Source organism: Microtus ochrogaster, linkage group LG2 (assembly GCF_000317375.1).
Source record: "Microtus ochrogaster isolate Prairie Vole_2 linkage group LG2, MicOch1.0, whole genome shotgun sequence".
Classification (NCBI taxonomy): Eukaryota; Metazoa; Chordata; class Mammalia; order Rodentia; family Cricetidae; genus Microtus; species Microtus ochrogaster.
The window spans coordinates 51,165,620-51,189,901 of record NC_022028.1 but is presented as its reverse complement, the minus strand read 5'-3'; the positions used below and the strand labels follow the sequence as shown (position 1 = coordinate 51,189,901).

Genomic DNA, 24,282 nt, shown 5'->3' with positions numbered 1-24,282 from the left:
ATAACAGGAGGTATCTCGCCATGTCAGGGACCCCAGGACCTGGCAGGAGTCTGAGAGGACAGGCTGAGCCCAGAAAAGCGGAGCTTCAAGGCTGAGAGGAGGGGTCTTCCTCATCTAGAGCCTGCCTCTCCATTTTCTCATGGGGACACAGAGTGGCACAGGCTGCCACAAACAGCAGCCAGTGGAGTAGATGGTGACAGTCCACGCTCCGTGCAAGAACTGTGAAGCTCAGACACCTGTGGGCTCCCAACCTTAGAGTTTTGTGATCGTGGGCCTCTGTGCCTCAGATGAGAATCTCTTCTTCACAGGGGGATCCCCAGGAGGAACCCACATGACATCTGAGGAGGAGCAGGAGCTTGGTGAGCATGTGCATGGCAGGAGTTACCAAGATACCACCACCATCTCATGTTTATCAATTCTGGGCACTTGAGTAGATTAATGGGGGCCGGAAAGCTCACCACCCTGGGGTTCTTAGTCCTGCAGGCCACGGGCAGGCTGCCCCAGCCAGGTAGAGTCCAAGGGAGCCCCTCACCTGCCTTGCCCATCCCTGTACACCCTCTCCAGCTCTGTCCTACACACCCTCAGTCCCAGACAGGAACAAAAATAAAGTCCACGCTGGAGACGCGAGTCTGGGCTTGTGAATTACTGGGCCCTGCCCTTCCTTCTGTGTGGTTTCCAAGGCCGCGCCTTCCCATTAGGGCCCACCTTTCTCTCTCTGACTCTTTAGATGTGGCCTCAGCTTCTGTGTTGGCGCTGGAACCAGGAAGGTTGTGTCCACTATCATTCTCAAGACGGCTTGTTTAACTTAACATTACCAGTTACACACACACACACACGCACACACACACACACACACACACGCACACACACCCCAAGAGCAAGACAGGAGCGGGAGGGGAAACTCTTGGACTGTGTGGTCAAAAACCCCAGGTCTATTGTGTTGAATCAAGTTAAACCAGTCCTTGCTATGGAACTTGTCAGGGCCTTGGGCGCCCCAAGGGGCACTGAGGCTATCCCAGAGGGACTCAGAGAAATCATCCGCCTCAGACTCTGTGCAGAACACACCTCGGGAAAGAACCCAGCAGAGAAGTCACACCACAGGGAAGATTCTTTCGGTGTTGTGTTCCCCCACCCCCACCCCAGGGGCAGCTGCTCTGTGTCTGGATTCCCCTGCTGGGCACCTATCTCTCCCCACACTTTCCCATGGCTGCTGGTTATGGAAACCTCCCTTCTCTCAGGCCACGACCCCACCCCAGGCCCACTCAGGGCGTCACGGGAGTTGCAGGGCATCTGATTACAGGGGTGGCTCTGAGTCAGCTCTAATTTACCATGAAGTCACCAGAAGCAAACAAGCCCTGGACCGGAGGATAATTAGTACTGAATGCCTCCGGGTACAGGCTCAGCATGGCTGCCCAGAGGGCTGATGGGACAGCATGCGTAGTTCGTGTGTACGTGTGTGAAAAGTCTTTGTCCCCACGATCCAGGCCGGTGATGGAGGGACCAAGAAAGATGTTTACTGTGTGTCCAAGTACACAGGGCCCTGGGTATGGCACACCATCAGGGCACACTCTGCTGGGCACACACCCTGGGGGTCACCCTGGATGAGCCAGAGTGCCCGTTAGTGCCACAGCTCCCAGCCCTTCCTGCTAGCGGGCACTGCTGCCCTGTGAGTGACTTAGCCCGGAGGGTGACGCTGGGGAGGGAGCCAAGGCCTCTGACCCCTGTAAAGGCTGGAACGGGTACTCAGCAGATATCTGTTAAGAGATGAGGAACTACGTGATTGAATGTGATAGGGATCCCGTGTTGGAGAGGTTCAGGTCACGTGCTGGTTCTCTCACTTCCTCAATGGCTACATCTCTCCAGAACAAACGTCGTCAGAGCCCTTGCCATGAACCACAAGGCCCTGTGCACTCTGGCCCCCTCCCTGATGTCAGCTCCTGTGTTCTCTTCCTTAACTCTCTCCTTGTCCCCCTTCACACACACCAGGCTGCTACCTCAGAGACTGTCCTTACCCCACTGCCCAAGCCCTGTGCACTCTGGGCCCCTCCCTGATGTCAACTTCTGTGTTCTCTTCCTTATCTCTCTCCTGGTCCCCCTTCACACACACCAGGCTCCTACCTCAGAGACTGTCCTGACTCACCCCACTGCCCTAGCCCAGTGCAGCCAGGTATCAGCATGGCTCCTGGCCACATCGCCCTGGGGCTCTCCTCAATCGTCTGTCTCATTTAAATATCTCTCCTGCTGTCTGATCCTTCGTTCTCTCCCGTTGCTGCAGACTCTTCCCACTGTCCGAAGCCAGGCTACAGACCTGAGTGTCTGCACACTGCTGTCCTTCCTGTCTTCCGGGATGTTTGTGAGGGGCATCCCCTGCCACACACCCCCCCCCCCCATGCCTCTCACAGGGTCATACAGAGCCATGGCTGAACCAAAGAGCTGAGGTAGCAGAGTGGCTGGGCCAGCGGCGGAGCTGTTTTCTAAGGAGATGGGACATGTTTCTACTAAAAGAACCAGTTTACTTCAGTTTAAGGCAATTTCCACAGAGACAGTCTCAGACAGGCACAGGACCAGACAGCAGAAACACCACCATCATGCATGACAGAGGCAGGTGGGATGGGAGATGGTAGGCAGGGACCCCATGCGGCATAAGGGACACATGCAAGACCTGCCCCAGTGGGGTAACCTTAGGTGGAAAGTTCCTTGCTACCTTCCCACGGCAGGGGCGGGAGCTCTGAAGGGCTGGGGTATGAGTGACAGGATGCAACGGGGTAACCCCAGAGTCTAGATAGCCTGGGTGTGGACGGCAGTCATGAGGGGGGATGGGGAGGCTGGGTGTGGAATGGACGGACCCTCAGGATGGCTCAGGAAACGCTGGACCACCTGACCAATCCTGTCGTCACGGAGGTGTGGACACTGAGGTCCAGAGAGCAGAGGCTGTGCTGGGTGGGGACAGGCTGGTGCTCAGGGCTCCTGGCCCCAGAGCCACTGAAGGGCAGAGAGGAGGCCAGACAGAGTACAGGGGCTGGCCCTGTGCCCTGCAGGTGAGTGGCCTCCCAGGTGAGCAGGAGACATCTCAATGCCACAAGCTACCTGTGACGGCTCCAGTGAGGCTGCAAATGTGCATCTAGAACATTCTAGCATACCACCAAGCCTTTGAGGACTGCGAAGGGACTGACTCTTCGCTAACGTGCCCCCATCCCAGTCCCTTATGGCTCACAGACTCTGCTCACAAACAGTGTCCCTAAGAAAGTCAGTCACACATCCCTGGTAGCCCATCAACCTGGGGTTCCCTGGACACAGGACAGGGGATCCTCAAGGGACTGGGGACACTAGACACTAGGGCAAGAGGGGAGGGGAGCTGGAGGAGGCCTGCAAGAATAGGGGAGTCTGGGACTATACAACACAGGCTAGGGGAGTCTACTCAACCGCAGAATCTTATGTACCCCTTGTCTTCTACACCACCCCCAGTTCCCTGGATTTGGGTGGGAAATTGAGGCCAGGAAGTGGGGTGAGATCATGGACACCCCATCTCCTGCCAGCCCTCCAAGGAGAGTCTGAGAAGGTGACCACAAGGAAAGTGGGGTCTCAGCCTCCAGGCCCCCGGTCCTGCGAGGTTCAGATGTGCGTGTGGAGGGGGGATTCAGAGGGTGAGTGGGCTGGGGACTGTGGGGGCGACTGAGCAGGTGCGGCGGGTGGTGGGCGTGGGCGGATGCCCTGTGCCTTCATGTAGGACACCAGCTGGTCGGGGATCTCGGCCAGCACATCCCGGGCCAGGCGGGCCATGCTCAACACATGGTTGCCGGTACGGTCCACGTAGTCCCGGAAGGGCACGAACTGATAGGCAGGAAAGTGGGGTCAGGATGGGCATCTCTGGGTCTCCTCCCAGAGGACCCACTGTATCCAATCCATGCTTCATGGGTTTCACCAAGGGCTGTCCCTTGCAGAGATACCCAAGGACTCCATGCAGAGATACTCACCCCCACTCATGACAGGTTCTAACACTGACCCAATCCCTTCATCTGAGACTCTAGTGATGCACAGAGGCTCAAGGGATGCTGGGAAAGCTTGATCCTGGCTTCCTTTCCTCTTACCAACCCTCTCTAAAGGGACCCCCTGTCTCCTAGGATCCTTTCTCCTCTAAGCCCACACCTAACCCACTACTCCTCAGTGTTGTCCCCCTCTGGCTCCTTCCTGCCCTCCTCCTAAACACTAAGGACACTGCCTCCATCTTCAAGGGGTCTCCATGCCACTGGAAGGCCGCGTCGCACAGACTACTGAATGTGTATGAGCATGGAGCCTTTTTGCAGGGCTTGGGTTCTGTGGGGGCATCATTCGGGTTAGAAGGCAGCTTCACGCAGGGCATGGCAGGGAGGGACCCTGGCTGAGGAGGGGATTCCAGGGTCTGTCCTTGGGGACTCTGCAAAGGGGCGCTGAGGCTGGCCTGGCTAAAGGCCTTCATATTTGATGCACTACAGTAAGCAGGGCCTGTTTCACCTGGACAATGTCCCGTTCAGCCAGTTTCCCCCGGGAGGAGATCCGTACATCGTCACCGTCCAGCTCCACCATGGCTGTAGGGACAAGCAAGGGATGCGTGTGTGTGTGACGGAGTATATCTGGCAGGACCTGCCCTCCAATCCCAGGCCAGTCTAGGGCTCTTGCCCTGACACCAGAGACGAGGAAACAGGCGGAGACAGACGGACGTGCAGCTAGGGCCGTTCCCCTTGTCCAGGCTCCTTGCCTGGGTGGAGGAGTGGTACGGCCCCGATAATGAGGCTGAGGCATGCGTGTGAGGATGGACGCACCCTCTTGGGACACACAAACCCACCCAGACACGAGCTCTTGCTGGCGGGGAAAGGATGCCATGGAGTTCTGTGGGAAGAGACGTCTAGGAAGGGGACACTGGACTCACCATCGAACTCAGCCTGGCCTACGCCGACAATGATGATGGACATAGGGAGTTTGGCAGCCTGGGAGAAGACAGGGGAGGGTAGAGTCCTAGGTGAGGGATAGGTAGGTGGGCCAAACCAAAAGAGGGCAGGACATGGGGCAGGAATGGATAATAAGGGTAGGGAACCCCAAGGAAAAGGACAGGATAGGGAGAGAACCGCCAGATCAAGAGCAAGAGGAGAGTCTTTCAGGAGAGCTGGGTCTGCCTGACTCTGAGCCACCTCCTCAGGCACTGGGGCTCCACCATGGCAGCAGTGGCTGGAGCCACTTTTATAGGGAAACCATTGAACAGGGTTGGGGGAAAGCTTTCCTCATGTTGGGATCCCCTACCTCCTCTACATGACAGGCAAGCTGGGGCCTAGGGTGGGTGACTGAGGCAGCCATGGGCCCCCAGAGAATAGGGCCATCTGTGTGGCTCAGAGGTCTGGCCTCTCACAGACCCAGAGTTTCTTTTATCTCCCAAACCCCTGTCTAGCACTGTCTCCTAGTCCTGCCAGACTCTGGCCAGCAACTAGAGGAATAATGGAATTCAAAAGGGGCGAGGGGGCTTTAGGGAAACATCGTGGGGGTGGGGAAAGAATCCCCCAGTGTTTCTTTAAATGAGGCACCCCCACCCCACCAGGTTCTCCAAGGGGTGGGACAAGATGCTTCAGTCCGCTGAAACCGTGGTGTGTGTGTGTGTGTGTGTGTGAGAGAGAGAGAGAGAGAGCGACACCCCCATCCTCCACTCACGTTGACGATGGCCTCCTTCGTCTGCGCCATGTCGGAGATGACGCCATCAGTGATGATGAGCAGGACAGAATACTGGGAGCCATCCTGCACAGTGGCGGCATTCCTGTAGGGGTGGGGATAGGGACACAAAGAGGTGTGTCCTGGCGCCTCTGGCCCAGGCCCCCTGAACACGACTCCCAAACATTTTGTTAAGGGGGTCGAAGGGCATCTCCCTGGGCCTCTTGGTGAGCAGGTGGCATGGGATGCTCCGTTACACCCTCCAGCCATGCTTCCGGGGGGGGGGTCAGCTGCCCCAGGCTCACCTGGCTACGTGGGTGACTACAGGGGCGAAGTTTGTGGGGCCGTAGAGCTGCACCGTGCGCAGGCTGCTGTGGTACGCCTCCAGGATGCCGTCGATGCCACAGCACGAGGGGTTCTCCTGGTTGCCATTCTGGGACAGAGAGGAGCCAGCTGAGCTCAAGTAGGCAGGAAGGTGGCAAGGTAGGGCTGGGTCCAGGGAAGGGGGAGGGGCAGAGGCAGGGTTGGGCGCAGGGCTGGCCAGGGTGGAGGCAGAGGCAGGGCTGGCCCAGGAAGGCAGGGGGAAGACAGGGCTGGGTTGGGGAGGGAGAGGCAGGCAGAGGCAGGGTATAGTTGCCTTTACTTCAGACCCTAAAACAAGTAGGTGGCCATGCCTATGGAGTTTACTCTGCAAGTATTTAGGCCAAGGCCAAGAATTAGAAACCCCCAGTCCCCTACTGCTCATTCCCAGCCTAGCACCTCCTACCAGTGGGAACTCATGTGACACCCTGCCGTCAGGGGGCAGCTTGGCCCCGAAGCCCAGGGCAGGGAACATCTTGTCACTGTCGTAATGCTGGATGATCTCCCCGACGGCGGTCAGCGCCAGCGCATAAGCGTTCAGCTGGTAGGGGCTCATATAGTGCAGGGACGTGGACTGCGAGGGGTTGCCTGCAACACAAGACGTGGGGACATCTGCCAGACTGGACAGGGCGTGTCCACGAGCACCACTGTTCATCCTTGAACCTTCCCTGTCACGCCCTCCACGCCATCCTGGTTCAGGAGTGACTGCCGAACCCTTGGAACACATTCAGAATCCCACTTCTTCCTCAAGGCCATCACTGTCTGGTGCACAGGGCAGCAGTAACCTCCTCATGCCCACCCCATGCCCGCTTGCTCTGCCCTGCCCTTACCTGCAGGCCACACTACACACTGGCCTGCCCACCCCGACTCCAAGGCCAGACCATCTGCTTGAAGGACCCTGAGCCCTCATCCCACCCAGACCACCCCAGAGCCCACCAAGCCACAGGATCCCCATGAATCTGGCCTCCCATCCTCCTTCCAGTCCGAGCTCCACAGTTTGCGGCCTCTCCATGCTTCCTTGCATGGCCCTGGCGGTGTCTGTTTCTCTCCTGAACATTCACGAGGCTCGCCTCCTTGTCTCTCTTCTACGGCCACCGAACCAGTGTGGCCCTCCTCTAGTAGTGCCCGCCTACCTGAGTTCCCTTTCCCTTCCCCTGCCATGATGTCCCCATTGCCCGTCACCTCAAGCGGTCAGATTTCACTGATCCGCTTGTTACTGACGCCCCCCACCCCCAGGCAGGACCAGCGTCTAGACGGCCCACCAGCTGCGTGATCCGAACCTTCACTCTCCTCACTAGATACTTCTGGAAACCAGGGGAGCTGCCCCATCCTAGTCACCTGCCTCTGCCTCCCAAGTGCTGGGATCAAAGGCGTGTGCAGCCCTCTTTATTCTAACTTTGGTTTTCTGGACGTAGAAGCCTTCTCTGGTGGGCATTTTCCTCCATACTGAAGCATTCCATCTCAGAAAGTAAACAGCTCACAGGGTACAGGAAGTCCCTGTTAAACTGTCTGCAAGCTGGGCAGGGTCCCAGCTTTCCTGGGCTGTCACCCACACTGAGATGGCTCTCATTAGCTTGTGCGTAGTAACCCCTGACCCTTACTCCCGTAAGTAAGCCAGTAAACTCACATTGGACTTTGGTAATATCTGTACGTTGATCTGTTATTGGTTCCGTATCTGGGGGAGTAGATTTTTGCTTACATCTCCCAAGGATTAGTGCCACCCAACGGGAAGAGGAGGAGGTATGAGGGGCCTGGCTCATAGCCGAGTTGTCTACCACAGCCCAGAGAACCCCGCCCCCCATTCCTGCCCCACTCACCATTGGAGGCGGTGAAGTCAATGGCCACAGTGAAATTGATCTGTGTCCTAAAGAAGAGAAGACCTGGGGTCACCTGAGGAGGATGGGCCATGGGCAGCGCTGGGCAAAGCAGTAAAAACTACATGTTTGTCAGGCATGTGGCCTTAGAGAAGCCACTGTGCATAATCTCTGCGAGGCTGGGACGGTTGCAACAGCCATGCCCCTCTGTGAGGCCTCTGTGAGGCCACTGCGAGCACTGGGGGAGCTCTCCAGAACACACAGGGGCTGATTACGCTGTGTGGGCATGCACGGTTCTATGGGCGCCTTCCCTTCCTCTCTGAACCTGTGCCCAAGCAAGTGAGAAGGTGAGGCCAGGGCTACTGGGTTTCTGGTTAAAATCCAGAGTCAGATTAATGGTTAAAACATAACAAGTGAGGAGACAAAACATACACTAAATATCTCTAGAAGGAAGACAATGACACCCACGATACCGTCTGGCTGAGCTTCTACAGCTTTCTGATAGATTTTTTTCTGTTTTTGTTTTGTTGTGTTTGGTTTGTTTGCTTAGTTTTTGAGAGGGGGTTTCACTAGGCAGCCCTGGATAGCCTGGAACTTGGTTTGTGGCCAGGATGGTCCTGAACTCACAGAAACCTTCCTGTCTTTACCTTCCAAGTGCTTGGATTAAAGGCATGTGCCACCATAGCCAATCTCTAACTTCTCACAGAAAATAGAGAAGACAGTTTTGTGTGTGTGTGTGTGTGTGTGTGTGTGTGTGTGTGGTGTGTGGTGTTAAATGACACCATACGAGATGCAGCCTGAGTCTATGAAAAACTGTATAGCATTACTATAAGAATCACAGTTGAGAACTTAGAAATCCCTGGTTCCTGCCAGATCCCACAAGATGAAAACAGAATTAAGAGAGAAATACATCAATCATTATTTGAATTTTGACTGGATTCTGCAATCAACCAATTTAAAAAAGTTTCAAGACAACCACTTGAAAACTGCCTCGCCTCTGGTATTAAGGAACTGTGAATTTTTCAGTGTTTGGGGTATTATTATGGACTGTGGTTCATTTTGTAATCACACAGTATGGCTATTAAGTTTAAACTTTTTTTTTTTATTATGTGTGTGTGTGAATGTGCACTTGAGTGCAGGTGCTGGAAGAGACCAGAAGAGGGTGCCAGATCCCCTGGAGCAGGAGTCACAGGCTGCTAGGAGTCACTTCTTGTGGGCAGGAAGTACTCTTAACCACCCAGCCAACACTTTAACCCCTGTGTACTTTATGAAGGGAAAGTCCTGTATTCTAGAGCTACCTTCTGTAGGACCTCGGGAGGGATGAGGGCTGGGACCTACTTCATCACAAGTGGGTAAGGAGACTAGACTCAGACTCTCTGGGCAAGGTCAATCAGAGTCTGGGAGGCTCCTGAGGCTCCCTTCTCAATGATACAGCATGTGTTAAAATTTTTCATAGTGAGGTTAGCCTGGAGGTTTCATGGCTGGCTGCTGTGGAATCCAGGCCAGATGTGGACAGAGTAAGACTGATGATGGTGTGCGCCTGGGTGGAGCCTCATCTTGTGATTCTCACACGGCTGTAAATCAGAGGGAGAGGATTCCAGGGCCCTTTCTCTGCGGTGATTCAACTGGGGCCCTCAGAATCTGCTTAACAAAAATCCTGGAGTCACAGAGGGGAAGGTACCTTGCCTGGGGACATAGAGAATGTAACAGGAGTCTATTTCAACTGCATTTAGGAGACGGTCCCTTTTAGAAATCCCAGTTCTCTTGCCACCTGATCAGTCAAGGTGCTGTCCATAAACTCTTTGTCCCTTGGGAAAGAGTAAGCACCTGGCCAGCAGGAGACAAGCCAAGTTTTACAGGCAGAGGGAGTCCCATCATTCTGCTAGCTGGAGGCAGAGCATCCCCTGGACCCCAGTCTTTAAGAGAAGAGCCACAAGAGAGCAAGAGCCTGGGCCCCTGAGTGGCTGTTTATATCACCGCCACACTCAGTACTACCAGATACTTGTTTGAAGCCTGTGGCTAGGGACTCCTTGCTATAGCAGTAGACTGTTTGATGGTATCTCTCCATGTGGAATAACAGCATCTCTGTTGGAGGAAGGGAGACACCTGGAGAGCAAAAGCCCTGATTCAGGGGCCATCCTTGGGAGGATGGCTCTGCTTTGCTGGACTACAGCTGAGGAACACTACTGGACTGTCTTTTCCAAAAACAGGGTGAGGGGAAAGGCTGGTGCTGTCCCTTAACTATTCTTCTATGCAAAGTCCTGAAAACATGGGGGAAGAAAGCAACGGTGGCGCATGCCTTTAATCCCAGCTCTCGGGAGGCAGCAGGCAGACCTCTGTGAGTTCAAGAACAGCCTGGTCTACAAAACAAGTTCCAGGACAGCCAGGGCTGTTACACAGAGAAACTCTGTCTTGTAAAACAAAATAAAACAAAAACAGAAAGAAAGAAAGAAAGAAAGAAAGAAAGAAAGAAAGAAAGAAAGAAAGAAAGAAAGAAAGAAAGAGAAAAGAAAAGAAAGCGGGCATTTTGGGACAACTCCCTGCAACAAAGTTGCTCCTGCCTCCTGGCCTCATCTGACAGGGACAGAGGCACCATCATTCTTACTCCTGGGCTCTGCAGGCAAGGAAAGGAAGCCAGGGTCCCCAGACGGACCCCTCTGTCAGTCTCCTGCTTGGACAAGCTCTCTATGCTTCCACAGTCCAGAGTCAGTTGTCTGGCTCAGACCCTCCAGAGAGTTCTTTCTAGTGGTCTGACCTGCAGGGTGCTCCAGCAGTCCCCTGCCTCTTCAGCTTCCATCTGTAGTTAGCCCCATGGGAACAACAGAGGCGGTGAGGATTACTAATTAGCCAGGAACAAAAGGAGCCAGGCCACCTTGCAGGTGGGTGCAAAATGGAGATAAGGCTTCACCCCACCCTCTATGCAAATTAGGCGTGCTATGCAAATGAGAGGGTAAACAAAATGAAGCTTGTTTCAAAATTGCCAGGTGCAGAGGACTATGAGGGCTAGAGGCTTAATGCTTAATGGAATAAAGAAGGGAGAATTTTTGGTTTGCAGATTATTTTTCCTTTTTGCATGCAAGGAAAGTGCTGTACCACTGAGCTGCACCCCCAGTTCTGCAGAGGAGGTGGTGATGGGGAAGGCTGCCAAGACAGGGGGTGGATCTATGCAGAGAGGGGCTAGAGGAGGCCTCTGGGAGCCCACAGGGAGGGTGGTGTGTGCTCTCTGTAGGGCTCCTAACCTTGAGGCTGCAAGTTCAAGAGATGAAGGAGCCGTGTCATGGGAAAGCCAGCGATGTCCCAGGACAGCTGTCTCTCTGTGCCCTGGAGACAGGGCAGCCGGTGCCTGCCAGGCTGGGATGCGCCCTGGGTAGCTGCCCTGCTTGTCTCCTCTCAGGCAGGTGCAGTCATCGCTTGCCTGCACCTGTGGGCTCTCAGCTGCCCACACCCTGACCTGGCAGCTGCCTGCAGGGAGTGTGCCAGGGAGCCCCCTCCTTGGAATCAGGCCATGCCTAGCAAGCTGTCAGCTGAGGCCTCCTGGCTGTTTTGCTGTGTTGGCCTGGAGGTCACCCCCTACAGTTCCTTCTGCTCTTTCAGCTGGGTGTTAGGCACCTGTTGGCCCTGGGACTGTCCCGAATATCACTGTTCTTACAGGTCCCTGTCCCACACCCATCAGGAGCCCAGTGCTGGAAGGGACCTCAACTTTCACCCATCACAAGCCCTGTGCTGAGGACAGCCCTGATACCCACAGAGAGAACGTGACTCACCATAGTAACTCAGGAAAGCCAAGGCAAACGGACAGGAGCCTGCGGCCCCTGATGGATGTAGGCAGACTCTGCCTCAGAGCTGAGAACCCCGAGCACTTTCTACCTCCCACACCTTGGCTCTCTCGGTCACGGGTCACGGAGTCTCCACCACCCTTAGCCCCTCCCACCTCTACTCAGGGATTTGACCCCTGCCTCAGAATCCAGGAGTTGGCGGGGTTCTCAGCTCTGAGGCAGAGTCTGCCTACATCCAGTGTCAGGCTCGGTTGGAGCCTCACGGTGTGTGCTGTGGTTACATGGTATGGAGCCCTGCCCTCTCCCCGGGCTGGGGAGACTGGGCCCCGTTTCCCTCACCCTCCTTTGATGTAGTCCAGGAAGGTGCTCTCTGACTCTACCGCGAAGGAAAGCAGCGTGACCTGGGAAAGAAAGAGGGTGTGGTCAGCGAAGAGCCCAGGATGGTCAGGATCTCACTGACGGGTGCTGGGTTCACCCATGTCACCCTATGCTGTGCCTGTGGCAACCCCAGCAAGGACTCTCATCCCCATTTTACAGCCCAGGAAACTGAGGTTCCACGGATGCTGCCAGCATGTGGCACAGTAAGGATATGAACCTGTCTGAATCCAGAATGTCTGTGACTTTCATACTGAGACAGGGTCTCCTGTAGCCCAGGCTGCCCTCAAACTGGCTAAGTAGCCCAGGATGACCTTGAGCTCCTGTTCCTCCTGCCTTACCTCCTGAGTGCTGGAGTTTGGTGAGCTTTAGAACCACACTTCACGGTGAGGCCAACCCTACTGCTGAAGCACAGGGCCCAGGTGAAGGGCCCAGCCATCCTCCAAGGGTGCCCTGGGAAAACCCAGCGGAGCCCTGGCCTGCAATGTGGAGGGCTGCGGAGTCTTCCTGATGTAGGCCCAGCCGCCTGTGCCTGTCTCTGGCTGTGATACTCTCCGTCACCATCCTGTCTCTGTTCTCTTCTCCAGCCTTGCACACTTCTGGGGTGTAATTCACCCTCAACCCCTCTGCTCCAAGACCCAGCGAGCAACCCGGCTTTTTCCTACAGGTGTCCAGTCCCCAGAACCCCTCTTCTGGTGGAAGCCTCCTGCCTTCTGTCCCTCAGAGACTTGGGCAATGGCCTTGTCCATGTAGGCAGCCTGTCACAAAGAGGACTGTCTGGGTCATGGAGAGGAGGGAGAGTGACCTGAAAGGAGGGGGCCCCGAAACCAAGGAGCCCCTATTGGTGAGGATCTGGTTACTGTCCCAGCCCCTCAGCTTGGCTAGGCCAGCTGTGACCAAGCTGATGTTCCCCAACCTGAAGAACGAGACAGAAGGTCTGTGTGCCGTGGCCCCAGAGAGCCCCGCCCCAGAGAGCCCCGCCCCAGAGAGCCTCACCCAGGGGAACAGGGTGTGAAACACCTGAGAGCCACCGACCTCCTCCCAGGTGGCTCCCAGTCAACCAGAAACAGCCTACAATAGCACTTCATCCTTCACAGCCCACGAGATCCCATGCAGTCAAGGTGGAACCCGCACCAAAGGACGCCAGAGCAAATAGGACTGACTTGTTCTAGAACAGCGCTGGGGCTCCGTCTCAGGGCCTTTGTGTGCGCTGTGTTCTCGAAGGCCAAGTCGCTTTCTTCGACACTCTCAATATCTGCTCTATTTGGTATCACTTCCCCTACACCGACTGCAATCCTTCACGGATGTGTGCACATCTCACACACACACACACACACACACACACGTACTAATTAACCCTCTGCCTTCCCTATTACAAGTATCGGGGACCGGGGTCTGCCATCCCCTGGCTGTGTCACTTGTCCCCACAGCACTGCTGAGAGCCCAGTGCACAGTGGCTGAATTGATGTGGGAATGTCCAGCTGAGCAGCCCCCACAAGCCAAAGACCAGCGCTGACCCTGGCGGTAACAGTTGAGCAGGGGCAGGGCCTGCTGCCCACGCAGACGCCGAATGAAAAGAGGTGCTCACTCACACCTGACTCCTGGCTGTGTAACCTGGCTGAGTCACTTCCCAGCCTGCGGCCTGGGCTCCTCTCCACACAGACGCCAGCATCGTCAGTATTGGCCTCGCACAGAGCCCAGTGTCTGGGGATTCCCCACAAGCACACCAGCTTTTCCTTCTGCAGAGCCCCCCAGACTGATGGCTCCCTGATCCCTACTCACCTGGGACAGATCCGAGTGCCGCTGCCTACTGAGATTGGGGTGGGGTGGTGGGGGACTGTGGGGGAGGCAAAGTAGGGGGCTACTCACCGTGCCAGAATTCACATATTTCTTTTTCTTCATTTTCTTTTTTGGGTTTATCACCTATAGGGGAAAGTTAAGTCAGGGAAGGTTCAGGGCTCCCACCAGCCCTGGGTGTGACTTGGGCACCAGCCCAGCAGGGTACCGGGTGTGACTGCAGCTGAAAGGGCTTTCTTTGCCAGGCCTTGTGGGATGCTGGAAGCTGGGAGTCGTCGCTAACCCTGTGTCCCAGGATTCAACACACTGGGCCAGTTTCTTTAGCTTTGTCTTCCAAGGCCCTCAAACCTGCCCAGAGCAGCTGTGTGTTGCAAGACAGCTCTGCCCACGCCTGCCTGAGCTGCTCTGTCACCCCACACACCTGTCTTGCCTCAGCCTTGCCTTCCCCATTCTTCTTGGGGCTCCCACTCAGGGATATCCCGAGCTCTGAGCCTGGCTCTGGGCTGCCATCCTGGCCCACAGTGGGACACTTCCAAACAAGATCTGCTCCTCTTCCCGTGCTGCCCCTCCTCCCCACGCGGTAGGCTCAGTAATGACTTGGGATGAACTCCGCTCTCCACTAGTGACAGCCAGTGACACCCCTGACATTTGGTCAAGTCTGTAGATGTTGTCACCACTTGGGGAGAGAGTGGAAGGTCAGGATGATGCCCCTCAGCCACGACCCATGACCAATGCTGGGGAACCCCTGGGGCCAGGAGGAGGGCTACCTTGTCCTGGTGAGCCACAGGACACTCTCTGTCCCCATGCTCAACAGAGGAAGTTTGGGCTTTCTCTGGATTCTCAACAGAGCAGGGCAGTTCCCACCCACGCCGTCACCTGTTGGCTTCTTCAGGATGCATGCCCCTCCCCTGTATGGCTCAAGCCTCCTTTGGTTGGGGGCCTTCAATACGTCTCTTTGTTTGTTTGTTTGTTTGGTTTTTCTTTTTTTCCAGTCAGGGTTTCTCTGTCTTTGGAACCTGTCCCGGAACTCGCTCTGTAGACCAGGCTAGCCTTGAACTCACAGAGATTCGCCTGCCTCTGCCTCCCAAGTGCTGGGATTAAAGGCATGTGCCACCATCGGCCAGCTCCTTTGACTGCAGTGTGCTTGGTCTAACTAGAACTGATACCCACAGAGATGGCGGGTGATTCGCTCAAGGTCACACAGCCACCTGGGTAGACACAGGATTATAAACCTGTGTCTAGGCTAGCGATGCATTCATACAGGGCTGTCGTCTGGTGAATGACTGACAGGCGGGACTGAGGTCAAGTCTGAGAAGCTGAATCACCGGGAAGTGCCTCTCTAGCCACGGAGCAGCCCTCTCCGACTGCACCATAGGGTCCCGGCTACCCAGATGGACAGACAGTTGCGGCCTCTACAGTGCACTACAGTGTTTGACCAACTGGAACCAAGTGTGTTCCGCGGTCTCCCTTCAGCAGAGGGGAAGGAGATGGGACTCGGGGTGTGGATTTCTTTATATTACCCCTTTGTTTCATTTTATTTTGCTTTCTGTTTTTGAGACAGGGTCTCACCATGCTGCCCAGGCTAGCCTTGAACTCACATTCCTCCTGCCTCAGCGTCCTGAGTGGTGGGACCACACAGACACACACCACCAGGTCTGACACATTTCTTTGAAGCCTTCTGCATTACCTTTAAATGAACACGTAGTCACATTTCTGTTCTCTGATGCGTCTCGTTTACGTTAAAGAAACAGTTGGCGTCAGATCTGAATGAATAATGAGTTGGCTCCTGTCTGCTTTGAGGGCTCCTGGGATTTCCCAGAACCTCCTCTCTAGCCACAAGTGACTGCCAGGTTCCACACAGGGCCAGAGCGCCCCCTAGGGACACTATCAGGAACTGGCCCACTCTAGCAGGCTATTTCCCAGGTTTGAAATCAGCTTACCTGTGCACCAGGCTACTGGGAGTGCAGAATCAAAGACCCCACCCCTGAAGACCTCATGGTCTTGGAAGAACCACGGAGACCTGCCGTGACTTTAAAGCTGGCACAGTAGAGAGTGGGGATGTGGAAGGAAGCTCATTTCAGGGCAGCATGGGGCTGCAGGGCACCTCGCCTGTGGACCATGCCCAGAGCATTCTGGTCACTGAGAAGGATGGAGGAACCACAAAACTACAGCAAAGCCCACACCGTGGAGAGGATGGTGGCAGACTGAGGTTGGTGAGCTCAGGAGGAAGATGGTAATGTTGGTGATGACCCTGAGGGCTTGGAGACTTGAGGCCTCTCTCTTGCAGATGGTGGGAGGAGGGCAGTGTTTGAAGAGGCCTAGCTGGTGAGTCAGCCCTTAGCAGGGGCTGGATCCAGGCAAGTGCTCACACACCGCTGGCCTACCAGTAGGTCCCTCCAAGGTGGCTTCAGGGTTGGAACGAAGTGCTGACTGCTGAGAGCTTTCTTTCACAGTCTTGACTCTAGCAAGGCCTTCCTGAGCTCACTTAGGCTCCTAGCAACACACACCCCTGGGGTTCAGAGCTGCCTGTGGGGCTGCGGAAGCTGTTTTTCTCAGGCTGGCTTTTCCATCCAGAGATGGCAAGGCTGCTTCCCATGTGGCAGCTCGCATCTCCTTGGTGGCAAAGAAGCAATGATCAATGACTGACTGCAGGAACGAGCCCATGCTCGTTTTTACTATCTATGCTTCTGATTCTCATTTTGCTTAAAATCTCCCAGCCAGTCAGGTGGTGGTGGTGCACGCCTTTAATCCCTGCACTAGGGTCACAGAGGCAGGCGGATCTCTGTGAGTTGGAGGTCAGCTGGTCTACAGAGTTCCAGGACAGCCAAGGCTACACAGAGAAACACTGTCTTGAAAAACAAACAAACAAAAAAGATCTCCTAGCCAATGGAGGTCAAACTCCAAGAGTTCACCTCTCCATCCACTTTGCTGAGACCCTCCTCAGAGGAGGTAGATTCTGCCTTGCCTCCTTTGGGGGACTCGGGCAGCCTAGAGCAATGCATGGTGCTAGTGTCCTTCCCCAAGCCGTAGCCGTGGTGGCTGGAGGGGATGGCTCAGCAGTTAAGACCTCTGGCTGCTCCTCCAGAGAAACTACACACTGAAGATATGGGGCCACTCTAAAGTCAGAATCTCAGGTCTTGGCTCACGGCCTCCTTTTTCTTCCCAACGCTCGGGACTGACCCTGAAGGCTCTTCCTATGGTGTGTGTGCGTGTGTGTGTATGTGTGTGTGTGTGCGTGTGTGTGCGTGTGTGTGTGTGTGTCTACTGAACTACTCCTCTAACCCCCAGACTTCCTTACTGCCCCCTCCCTGGTGAGGAGTGTTCTGTAGGGGGTGGTGTAGCTCAAGGACTCAGGGTTAGCTTTGTGTGGAGGTGTGTGTGTGGTGTATGGGGGGGGTGTGTCTGGGGGGGCTCTGTGAAATGGGAACATGAAACTCACCTTGTGAGACAACATGGAAGTCCCCAGCTCAGAGCTCCCATGTCATAACCCGGACCCCCTATGAGAGGAGACCCCACCCCGGTGCAGCTCACCTCATAGATGTTGAACTGACTCTGGCCCCGCGCCAGCTCTCGGTAGCTGGTGGTGAACTCCCCAATGAAGTCGTGGCTGCAAAGGAAGAGACTGCTGAGCCTGGAGGCACAGGCTAGGAAAGCCTTAACTCATCCTGGCCTCTCCCGCAGCCTGCCCCTGCCCCCATCCTGCCAGGGCCTCCAATCCAAGCCACAGAGAGCCCAGTGTGGGAAGGGAACTCTCTGTTACTCATGGACCAAGAGAGCCACTTGGCAGAAGACAGGATCCTGGAGGAAGGAGATGCAGGATTGCTTGGGTTCTTACTTAAACGAGTTAGCAAGAAAGGGCATTTGGGGACAGTCACTGCGGAGTGAACGTTGGATGGCAGTCTTGCATTACCGCTCAGCATGTCAGGTGGGATAATGGCATTCACAGTTACGTGGGGGAAATGTGCTTATTTTATAGACATGTCTAATGAAATATTTAGGGGTAAAGCCACGATGGAATTTCTTTTAAATTACATTAGTAAAATATAGATAAGGCAAACAGTGAAATTTAACAATTGTCAGATTCAGATGACGGATTAAAGGCATTCATTACCTCCTCCCTGCGGAGACAGGTTTCCATTAACACAGCCTCACTATGGAGCTCTAGCTGGCCTGAAACTTTCTAATGTAGACCAGGCTAGCCTAGCACTCCCAGAGTTCCACCTGCCAATGCCTCCTGAGTGCTGGGCCACACCTTTATTATATAAAAATTTGTTGTTTTTATTTATTTCAATTTTGGGCTTTTGGAGACATAGTTTTGTGTATCCCAGTTTGGTTGTGCAGCCAATGATGACCTTGAACTCCTGATCCCTGTCTTTACTTCCAGAGTGCTGGGATGACAGGGATGGCCACTCTGTGTCACTAACTGTCTTGTTATTTTATTCATTTGGTGATATCTCCCCATTGGATTGCCCAGGTTGGTCTCAAGCTTCAATCCTCCCACCTTAGACTCCTGAATTGTGGGGATTAGAGGTCCACGAGGGCACTTTCCCAACCTTCCTCGGGTGCTGGGATGGAACCCTGGGGCTTGAACATCTTAGACCAGGGCTCTGTCTCTGAGCTACACGCTCTACTCGGCCGTCTGCTAACATTACATTCAGCCAGGTGGCAGGGGTCTTCTCCAGAGTCTGTTTATATTAAACACATCAAGACCTTCCACAAAACAGCCCTCCCTCCTGCCCTGAGTCCTTGCTAGAATGCAGCGCTTAGCAGTCTAGCTGGGGCATCCTCCGGCTGGAGCACCTGTGTCCCTGGAGCCATGCCCTGCTGTGAGCTCACAGTAGTTTTTGTTTGTTTTGATTTTTTTTTTTTTTTGGTTTTTCAAGACAGGGTTTCTCTGTGGCTTTGGAGCCTGTCCTGGAACTAGCTCTGTAGACCAGGCTGGTCTCGAACTCACAGAGATCCTCCTGCCTCTGCCTCCCGAGTGCTGGGATTAAAGGCGTGCGCCACCACTGCCCGGCTTGTTTTGATTTTTTAAGTTATACAAAGTAGTGGATTTCATTATGGTACTATCATAGATATATACACTTTAGTTTGGGGGGGGTTGTTTCATTCTACTGGTTGTGTGTGTGTGTGTGTGTGTGTGTGTGTGCTTGAACCACAAGTGAATATGGAGGTCAAAGGGCAACTTTGCGGAGCTGGTTCTGTCTGCCTTTATGTGGGTTTCCTGGATTGAACTCAGGTGTCAGGCTTGTGTTGTGGGTACCTTTGCCCACTGAACCATCTGCCAGCCCTGGGAACTGATTTATTTAGTTTTAGTACAGGATGGCGCTCAGGGTCTCGCAGATGCTAAGCTATGGCACCACCATTGAGCTACACCCCCAGCCCCACAGTGTTGACCACAGACTCACAACTATCGGCCTTCTGGGGATGTTAAGTGGACGGGAGGACCCTGTAGCCCCCGGTGGCTGGCCCTAGTTCCCAGGTAAAGGAGATATATGGAAGATGTCTATAAGGGAACAGGGCAAATCGGGCTAGAAGCGTGACAGAGCTGATCCTGTTGGCTGGAAGGGACGGGAAAGGTGGGGGCAGGCACCACCTTTTATAATACGAACAGCCCCCATCCACAGCCCATATCAGATCTGGGAGACGCCAACTGTGACCACCCTTCGGGAGTGCCCCAGCACGGAGTAGCCACAAGAAGCCAGGCTACGTCCATATTTGGCTCCACAGACAAGTGGGAGACAGCGAGGGTTCTGGATTCCTGCTCTTGTCCTGTCTAGAAATTGCCAGCCACACTTACCCCTCTGTCCCCAAACAGAAGTCACCCTCCTGCAGGCCAGATCCAGCCCTCCTTAGGCACTGCCTAGTCCTTCCTGTGCCTCAGAACACCCCGCTGTTGCTGTCCCTACAGTGATTCTCTTCGACCTCTGTCTACTCTCTAAGTTTGCAGTGACCCTCGCTAGACTGTGGGACATCTCTGGGCATCCAGCATATCCTCTACAGCCTGGCCTTCCTCAGCGCCTAGCCACACGGAGAAAGGAGGCGCCCACGAATGTTCAGTGTCCAACATGAGCGTTTCAGGGCATCCCCATTCTTCATGTGAGGAAGGTGCAGGCATGGGCTGGCTCCTGGCAGCCACGTGGGGGAAAGGAGGGCTCTCAGGTACCCTGCCCCGCAGGACCTGCACGGACCTAAGCTACCGGGATGGCAGGCCTTCCTGCGTGGATTCTGGCCACTCATTCCCAGGAGTACCCAGATGGGCCTGGCTCAGTTTCCCCAGAGCTCCTAGGTCTACTCACCTTCCTTAGCACCTCTCGGCCCCTGCTCTTACCTGCCATCACGATCCCAGTCGTAAACCTCCACCTTGATGGTCCTAGAAAACAAACAGAGAACCCTGGGTAGGATAGGTCTGAGGACAGCCGGGCCAGGAGGGACGCATGCAGGCACTCCCTCCACATTCCGAGCCTGTGTGGAAAGAAAGCAACCCAAGAGAGTCCAGGGACCCATCTTGAGACCTTTAAGCAAAGATCTTAGGGCCGAAGGCCACCAAGAGCTATGGTAGGCCATCTTGAGATCTCGAGGACTGGCTGAAGTGGCCTCAGGCCTCTGTTTACCCATCCTCTTGGCTTCCCTGGATGGAGTAGAAGCCTTGGCAGGAAGCCAAACTGGGCATTTACCTGTGGCAGGGCCATGAGGGGGCAGCTCTCACAATAAGGCAGGGAAGCGTCTATTAGAGAGGGTCATAAGACAGCTTGGCGGGGAGAATCATGAATGCAGGGGTGTGGGTGGTGAAGAGCCAGCCCCAACCCTGCAGGTCAAGGCAGGACCCGTGGGCCCTGAGCTCCCCACCCCTGAGAAACAGCGTGATTTTCTTCACGTTCTAGCCCAGGCTGCTTTAATTAGTTTGTTTTGACTCCTAAGCATGGGGCTGGGTTTTAAGAGCCCATCTTATTTTTAGCAGTGTTCCCATAGCAACAGGCTAGTGGACCAGAAGCAGGAGGAGGGAGGTGGAGGGTTGCCGGTTAACCCTTGGGCGTCTGCTCTGTCCTCTGGGATGCCCAGGCACGTGGGAGCTGCCAGGAAGCACCTACAGGGTCTAGGGCAGGTGAGAGAGGCCCGGAAGCAGGAGTGTCTGGTCTTGAGCTCCACCTGGGACGCGCAAAGCAGTTTGAACTGGTTTCTCTTCTAGTAACACCTATCCCACCCGTGGTGTGGTCCATCTTGGCCCTGCCAGAAGTCGGCCTGGGAGTTCTGAAGCTCCCAGAAGGGGGCACTGTCTCCTTTCAGATGAATATTTTCAGGCTCCGTGTGAGGGTGGGAGGGCAGGGCGCAGATTCATAGAATGGGGCAGAAGAAAGTTCCAGAATAGAACCCTGGGATGCCTGGAAGGTTATGCAGGGGCTAGCTTTCTGTAAATAAAATAATATGAAGCAGCTATCGAAGCATGGTTTAGATGTGTCCTTTTCTTTCTTATCTTACGAAAACAAATGCTATGGTTCCTTGAGCCAGATTATTACGTGGAAGTACAGACTGATGTCAGCACGCCTGAGCTTCTGAAGGTGCTGGAAAGAGGCCAGATGTGACACTGGTGTCTTTGACTTGGACGCTGGACTCACCTGTGGGGCCTTGGGGTGGTATTCCTCCCAAGCCACAAGCCCTGACTGTAAAATGGAGACAGTAAGGGCCTCACAGAATAAGCAGCTTGCTCTCTGTGTGTGTGGTGGTAGTGGTGGGGTCTAGAAAATTCCTCATTTTCATCTAACCATGCATGAATGCCTTTTCATATGAAATTTACTTAAAGCTGGGCAGTGGTGGTGCTCACTTTTAATCCCAACACTCAGGAGACAGAGACAGGCGGATCTCTTGAGTTTGAGGACAGCCTGGTCTACAGAGGGAGCTACACAGAGAAACCTGGATTGGAAAAGGAAAAAAGGGAGGGAGAGAGGGCGAGAGAGAGGAAATGAGAAAGGGAGAGAAAGAGAAGGGAAAGAAAGAAAGAAAAAGAAAGGAAGAAAGAAAGAAAGAAAGGAAGAAAGAAAGAAAGAAAGAAAGTTAAATCAGGACATTTGAGGAGCCTGGGCTCCTAGACTTTGCAATTTCTGGTTCCCAGATTGACAAGGCTGGAAGTGACCTCAGTGGTATCTAAGTCTGGCCTCTTGGCCAGAGTTCACACAGCCCGCCATTCTCAAAGCTTGAGGTTTTGGAGGGACACTGGTGACTGGTGGCCTGTGCTGATGGCCTCCACTTCATTTCCACAGGATGAAGCAGAGCCCTAAGAGTACAACACTGTGAATGTCCAGAGCCACCCAGCTGTAAAGACAAGTACAGGTCCCTGCCTTCCAGCCCCGCCCGTGAGGCTGAAGGGAGCCTCCCTGCTTGGCTGGTTATAGCTACCATTTTCTTAGTCTCCCAACTCACCACAGAGACCTTCAGAGACTGGTAAAGGAAAACCTCTCCTCTGGCCACCAGCCTCTTGGGAGATTAGGTAAGTGACAACCACATGTCAGAAGCTATCTTAGGTCCCTAGTTATGGTGACAGTCCTTGGTATCAACAAAAGTACTTTTGAGAAATTGATGAGAAAACTGTCCTTCAGTCTTGCAGCTAAGCCCCTTGTGGTGGCCCCAGCACTTGGGTGGTAGAGGCAGGTGGATCTCTATGAGTTGGAGGTCAGCCTGGTCTATGTACCAAGCTCTAGGCCAGTCAAGGCTACACAGAGAGACTCCAAACAAAAAAACCAACAACCAACAACCAAATGAAAAAAGTCCTGTAGCTGGTGGAGGTCCCCTAACACTTTAGAGAAATGGACTACCCTGGTGACAGGAACTGTTGTCCCACAGAACACAAAGGAGGTACCGGATGTGTGGTGGTGGACAGACACTGAGGCCAAGGCTGCCACCCTGAGTTTGATCCCTGGGATCCACACGGTAGAAGGAAAGAACGGGAACCGACGCCTGAAAGTTGACCTCTGCCCTCCACAGGTGCACCATGGCACAGCAGCCTCCTCCTCCACCAGTAAATACACACACGTAATAAACAATTAGATCTCAGAGTTGAAGGGGTTGAAATATTTCACTGGCTGCGATTCTGGCTGTGAATGGCTCTGCAAACTCCTCCAAGCCGCCCCAGCATGCTGCAGAACCACTGGCCTCTTCAGACCGGACAGGGCTCTCACCCTGGTTGATTTAGAATCGGCAGGTCCAGGGTGCAGTGTGGGCAGGGTGGGGGCTAGAAGTTCTCCAGGGGATGGGAACTGGCAGCTGAGGATGGCTGTGAGATCCCTGGGTGCTGGTCTGGCCTCAACCTAGGCTCCTGGGCTGCTGTGGCCTGGGAGGGTCTGCAGAGCTCAGAGGCCGTATTTCCAGGCTGAGCCTGAGTGGGGAAAAAAGTGGAGAACAGCCCCCATGGAGCAGCCCCAGATACAAGAAGGCCTGGAGAGAAACTGGTTGTCACTGTCTACACTCTGTTGCGAGCCCAGGTCACAGCAGGTGGGGTCTGGGACCTCTGGGCCTAGGCTCTGCAAGCTAAAGTTAGTCTGGCTGTGACTTATCCATAAGACCCAAGAAAATGAGCTTGTGGGTGAGGGATAAGAAAACAGACCACAGCGGCCCATAAAACCAACATCTCACCGGGCGATGGTGGCGCACGCCTTTAATCCCAGCACTCGGGAGGCAGAGGCAGGCGGATCTCTGTGAGTTCGAGACCAGCCTGGTCTACAGAGCTAGTTCCAGGACAGGCTCCAAAGCCACAGAGAAACCCTGTCTCGAAAAACAAAAAACAAAAACAAACAAACAAACAAAAAAAAACCAACCAACATCTCATTTGGCACAAACAGGCTGAGAACTCAGAGTCCCAGGGGAGGCAGTGAGAAGGGTAGGGACGGGCATTGCTCTGGGGACAGTAGCAAAGGGCAGTGCCCCAGATCCTGTGGGTCTGTCTGCGTAGCCCTGAGGGCTCCACGGGGGACTCTGTTCCTCTGTACATTTTCGGACAGTTACTGGCTCTGTGAAGGTGCTGTCTCCAGCCACCCTGCAGGCACTGAGACATTTATCTCTGTCCCTGTCGGGTCAACTCAAGCTTTTTTCCATCGCCAGACAATCCTATGGTTTGTGAGAACATCCTCCATGGCTCAGAGATTATTGGTTTTGCTCATTGTCATAGGCTTGGCTTCGAGAAAGGTGCCTGGCAGATAGCAGGCACATAATGAACACTTGCCAGCTGGCAGGGTGGCTTGACACCTCTGTGAACGGACTATGCCGTAACCTTCCCTGGCTTCAGAAAAACACCCAAGGAGGCATCCGAGCACGCTCAGAGTGGAAAATCAGGAGTCAGTGTCCCAGGCCCCTGACAGCCAGGGCTGGAACCATAAAGTCACATCAAAGTGAGATGGGCAGGGTAGGTGAAATCTCCAGGCCTCCTCCCTGAGTACACACTGTTGTGGAATATCACTTTAACTAGGCAAAGATGTGTTACATCTTTATGTTACAGA

General features: G+C 54.4%; 1 protein-coding gene across 4 annotated transcripts in view; it reads right to left on the bottom strand.

Moving 5' to 3' along the window:
- Positions 1 to 2,481: 2,481 nt before the first annotated feature.
- The window catches only part of Cpne5 (copine 5), an 83,803-nt gene continuing 62,002 nt past the window's right edge, over positions 2,482 to 24,282 (bottom strand). The window contains exons 1-12 of one of the 4 annotated variants that reach the window (XM_026785514.1): positions 20,473 to 20,634; positions 20,127 to 20,168; positions 17,327 to 17,402; positions 13,868 to 13,921; positions 11,963 to 12,024; positions 7,851 to 7,897; positions 6,440 to 6,621; positions 5,979 to 6,106; positions 5,677 to 5,779; positions 4,907 to 4,964; positions 4,492 to 4,565; positions 2,483 to 3,831 (exon numbers count right to left, since the gene is read on the bottom strand). In XM_026785514.1, the coding sequence (XP_026641315.1) occupies positions 3,613 to 3,831; positions 4,492 to 4,565; positions 4,907 to 4,964; positions 5,677 to 5,779; positions 5,979 to 6,106; positions 6,440 to 6,621; positions 7,851 to 7,897; positions 11,963 to 12,024; positions 13,868 to 13,900 (906 nt within the window). In that variant the 5' untranslated portion in view covers positions 13,901 to 13,921; positions 17,327 to 17,402; positions 20,127 to 20,168; positions 20,473 to 20,634 and the 3' untranslated portion in view covers positions 2,483 to 3,612. Of the gene's footprint in view, positions 3,832 to 4,491; positions 4,566 to 4,906; positions 4,965 to 5,676; positions 5,780 to 5,978; positions 6,107 to 6,439; positions 6,622 to 7,850; positions 7,898 to 11,962; positions 12,025 to 13,867; positions 13,922 to 17,326; positions 17,403 to 20,126; positions 20,169 to 20,472; positions 20,635 to 24,282 lie in introns of those variants that run through there. The other 3 variants (XM_013351240.2, XM_005360334.3, XM_026785513.1) reach the window with 3 other exon arrangements.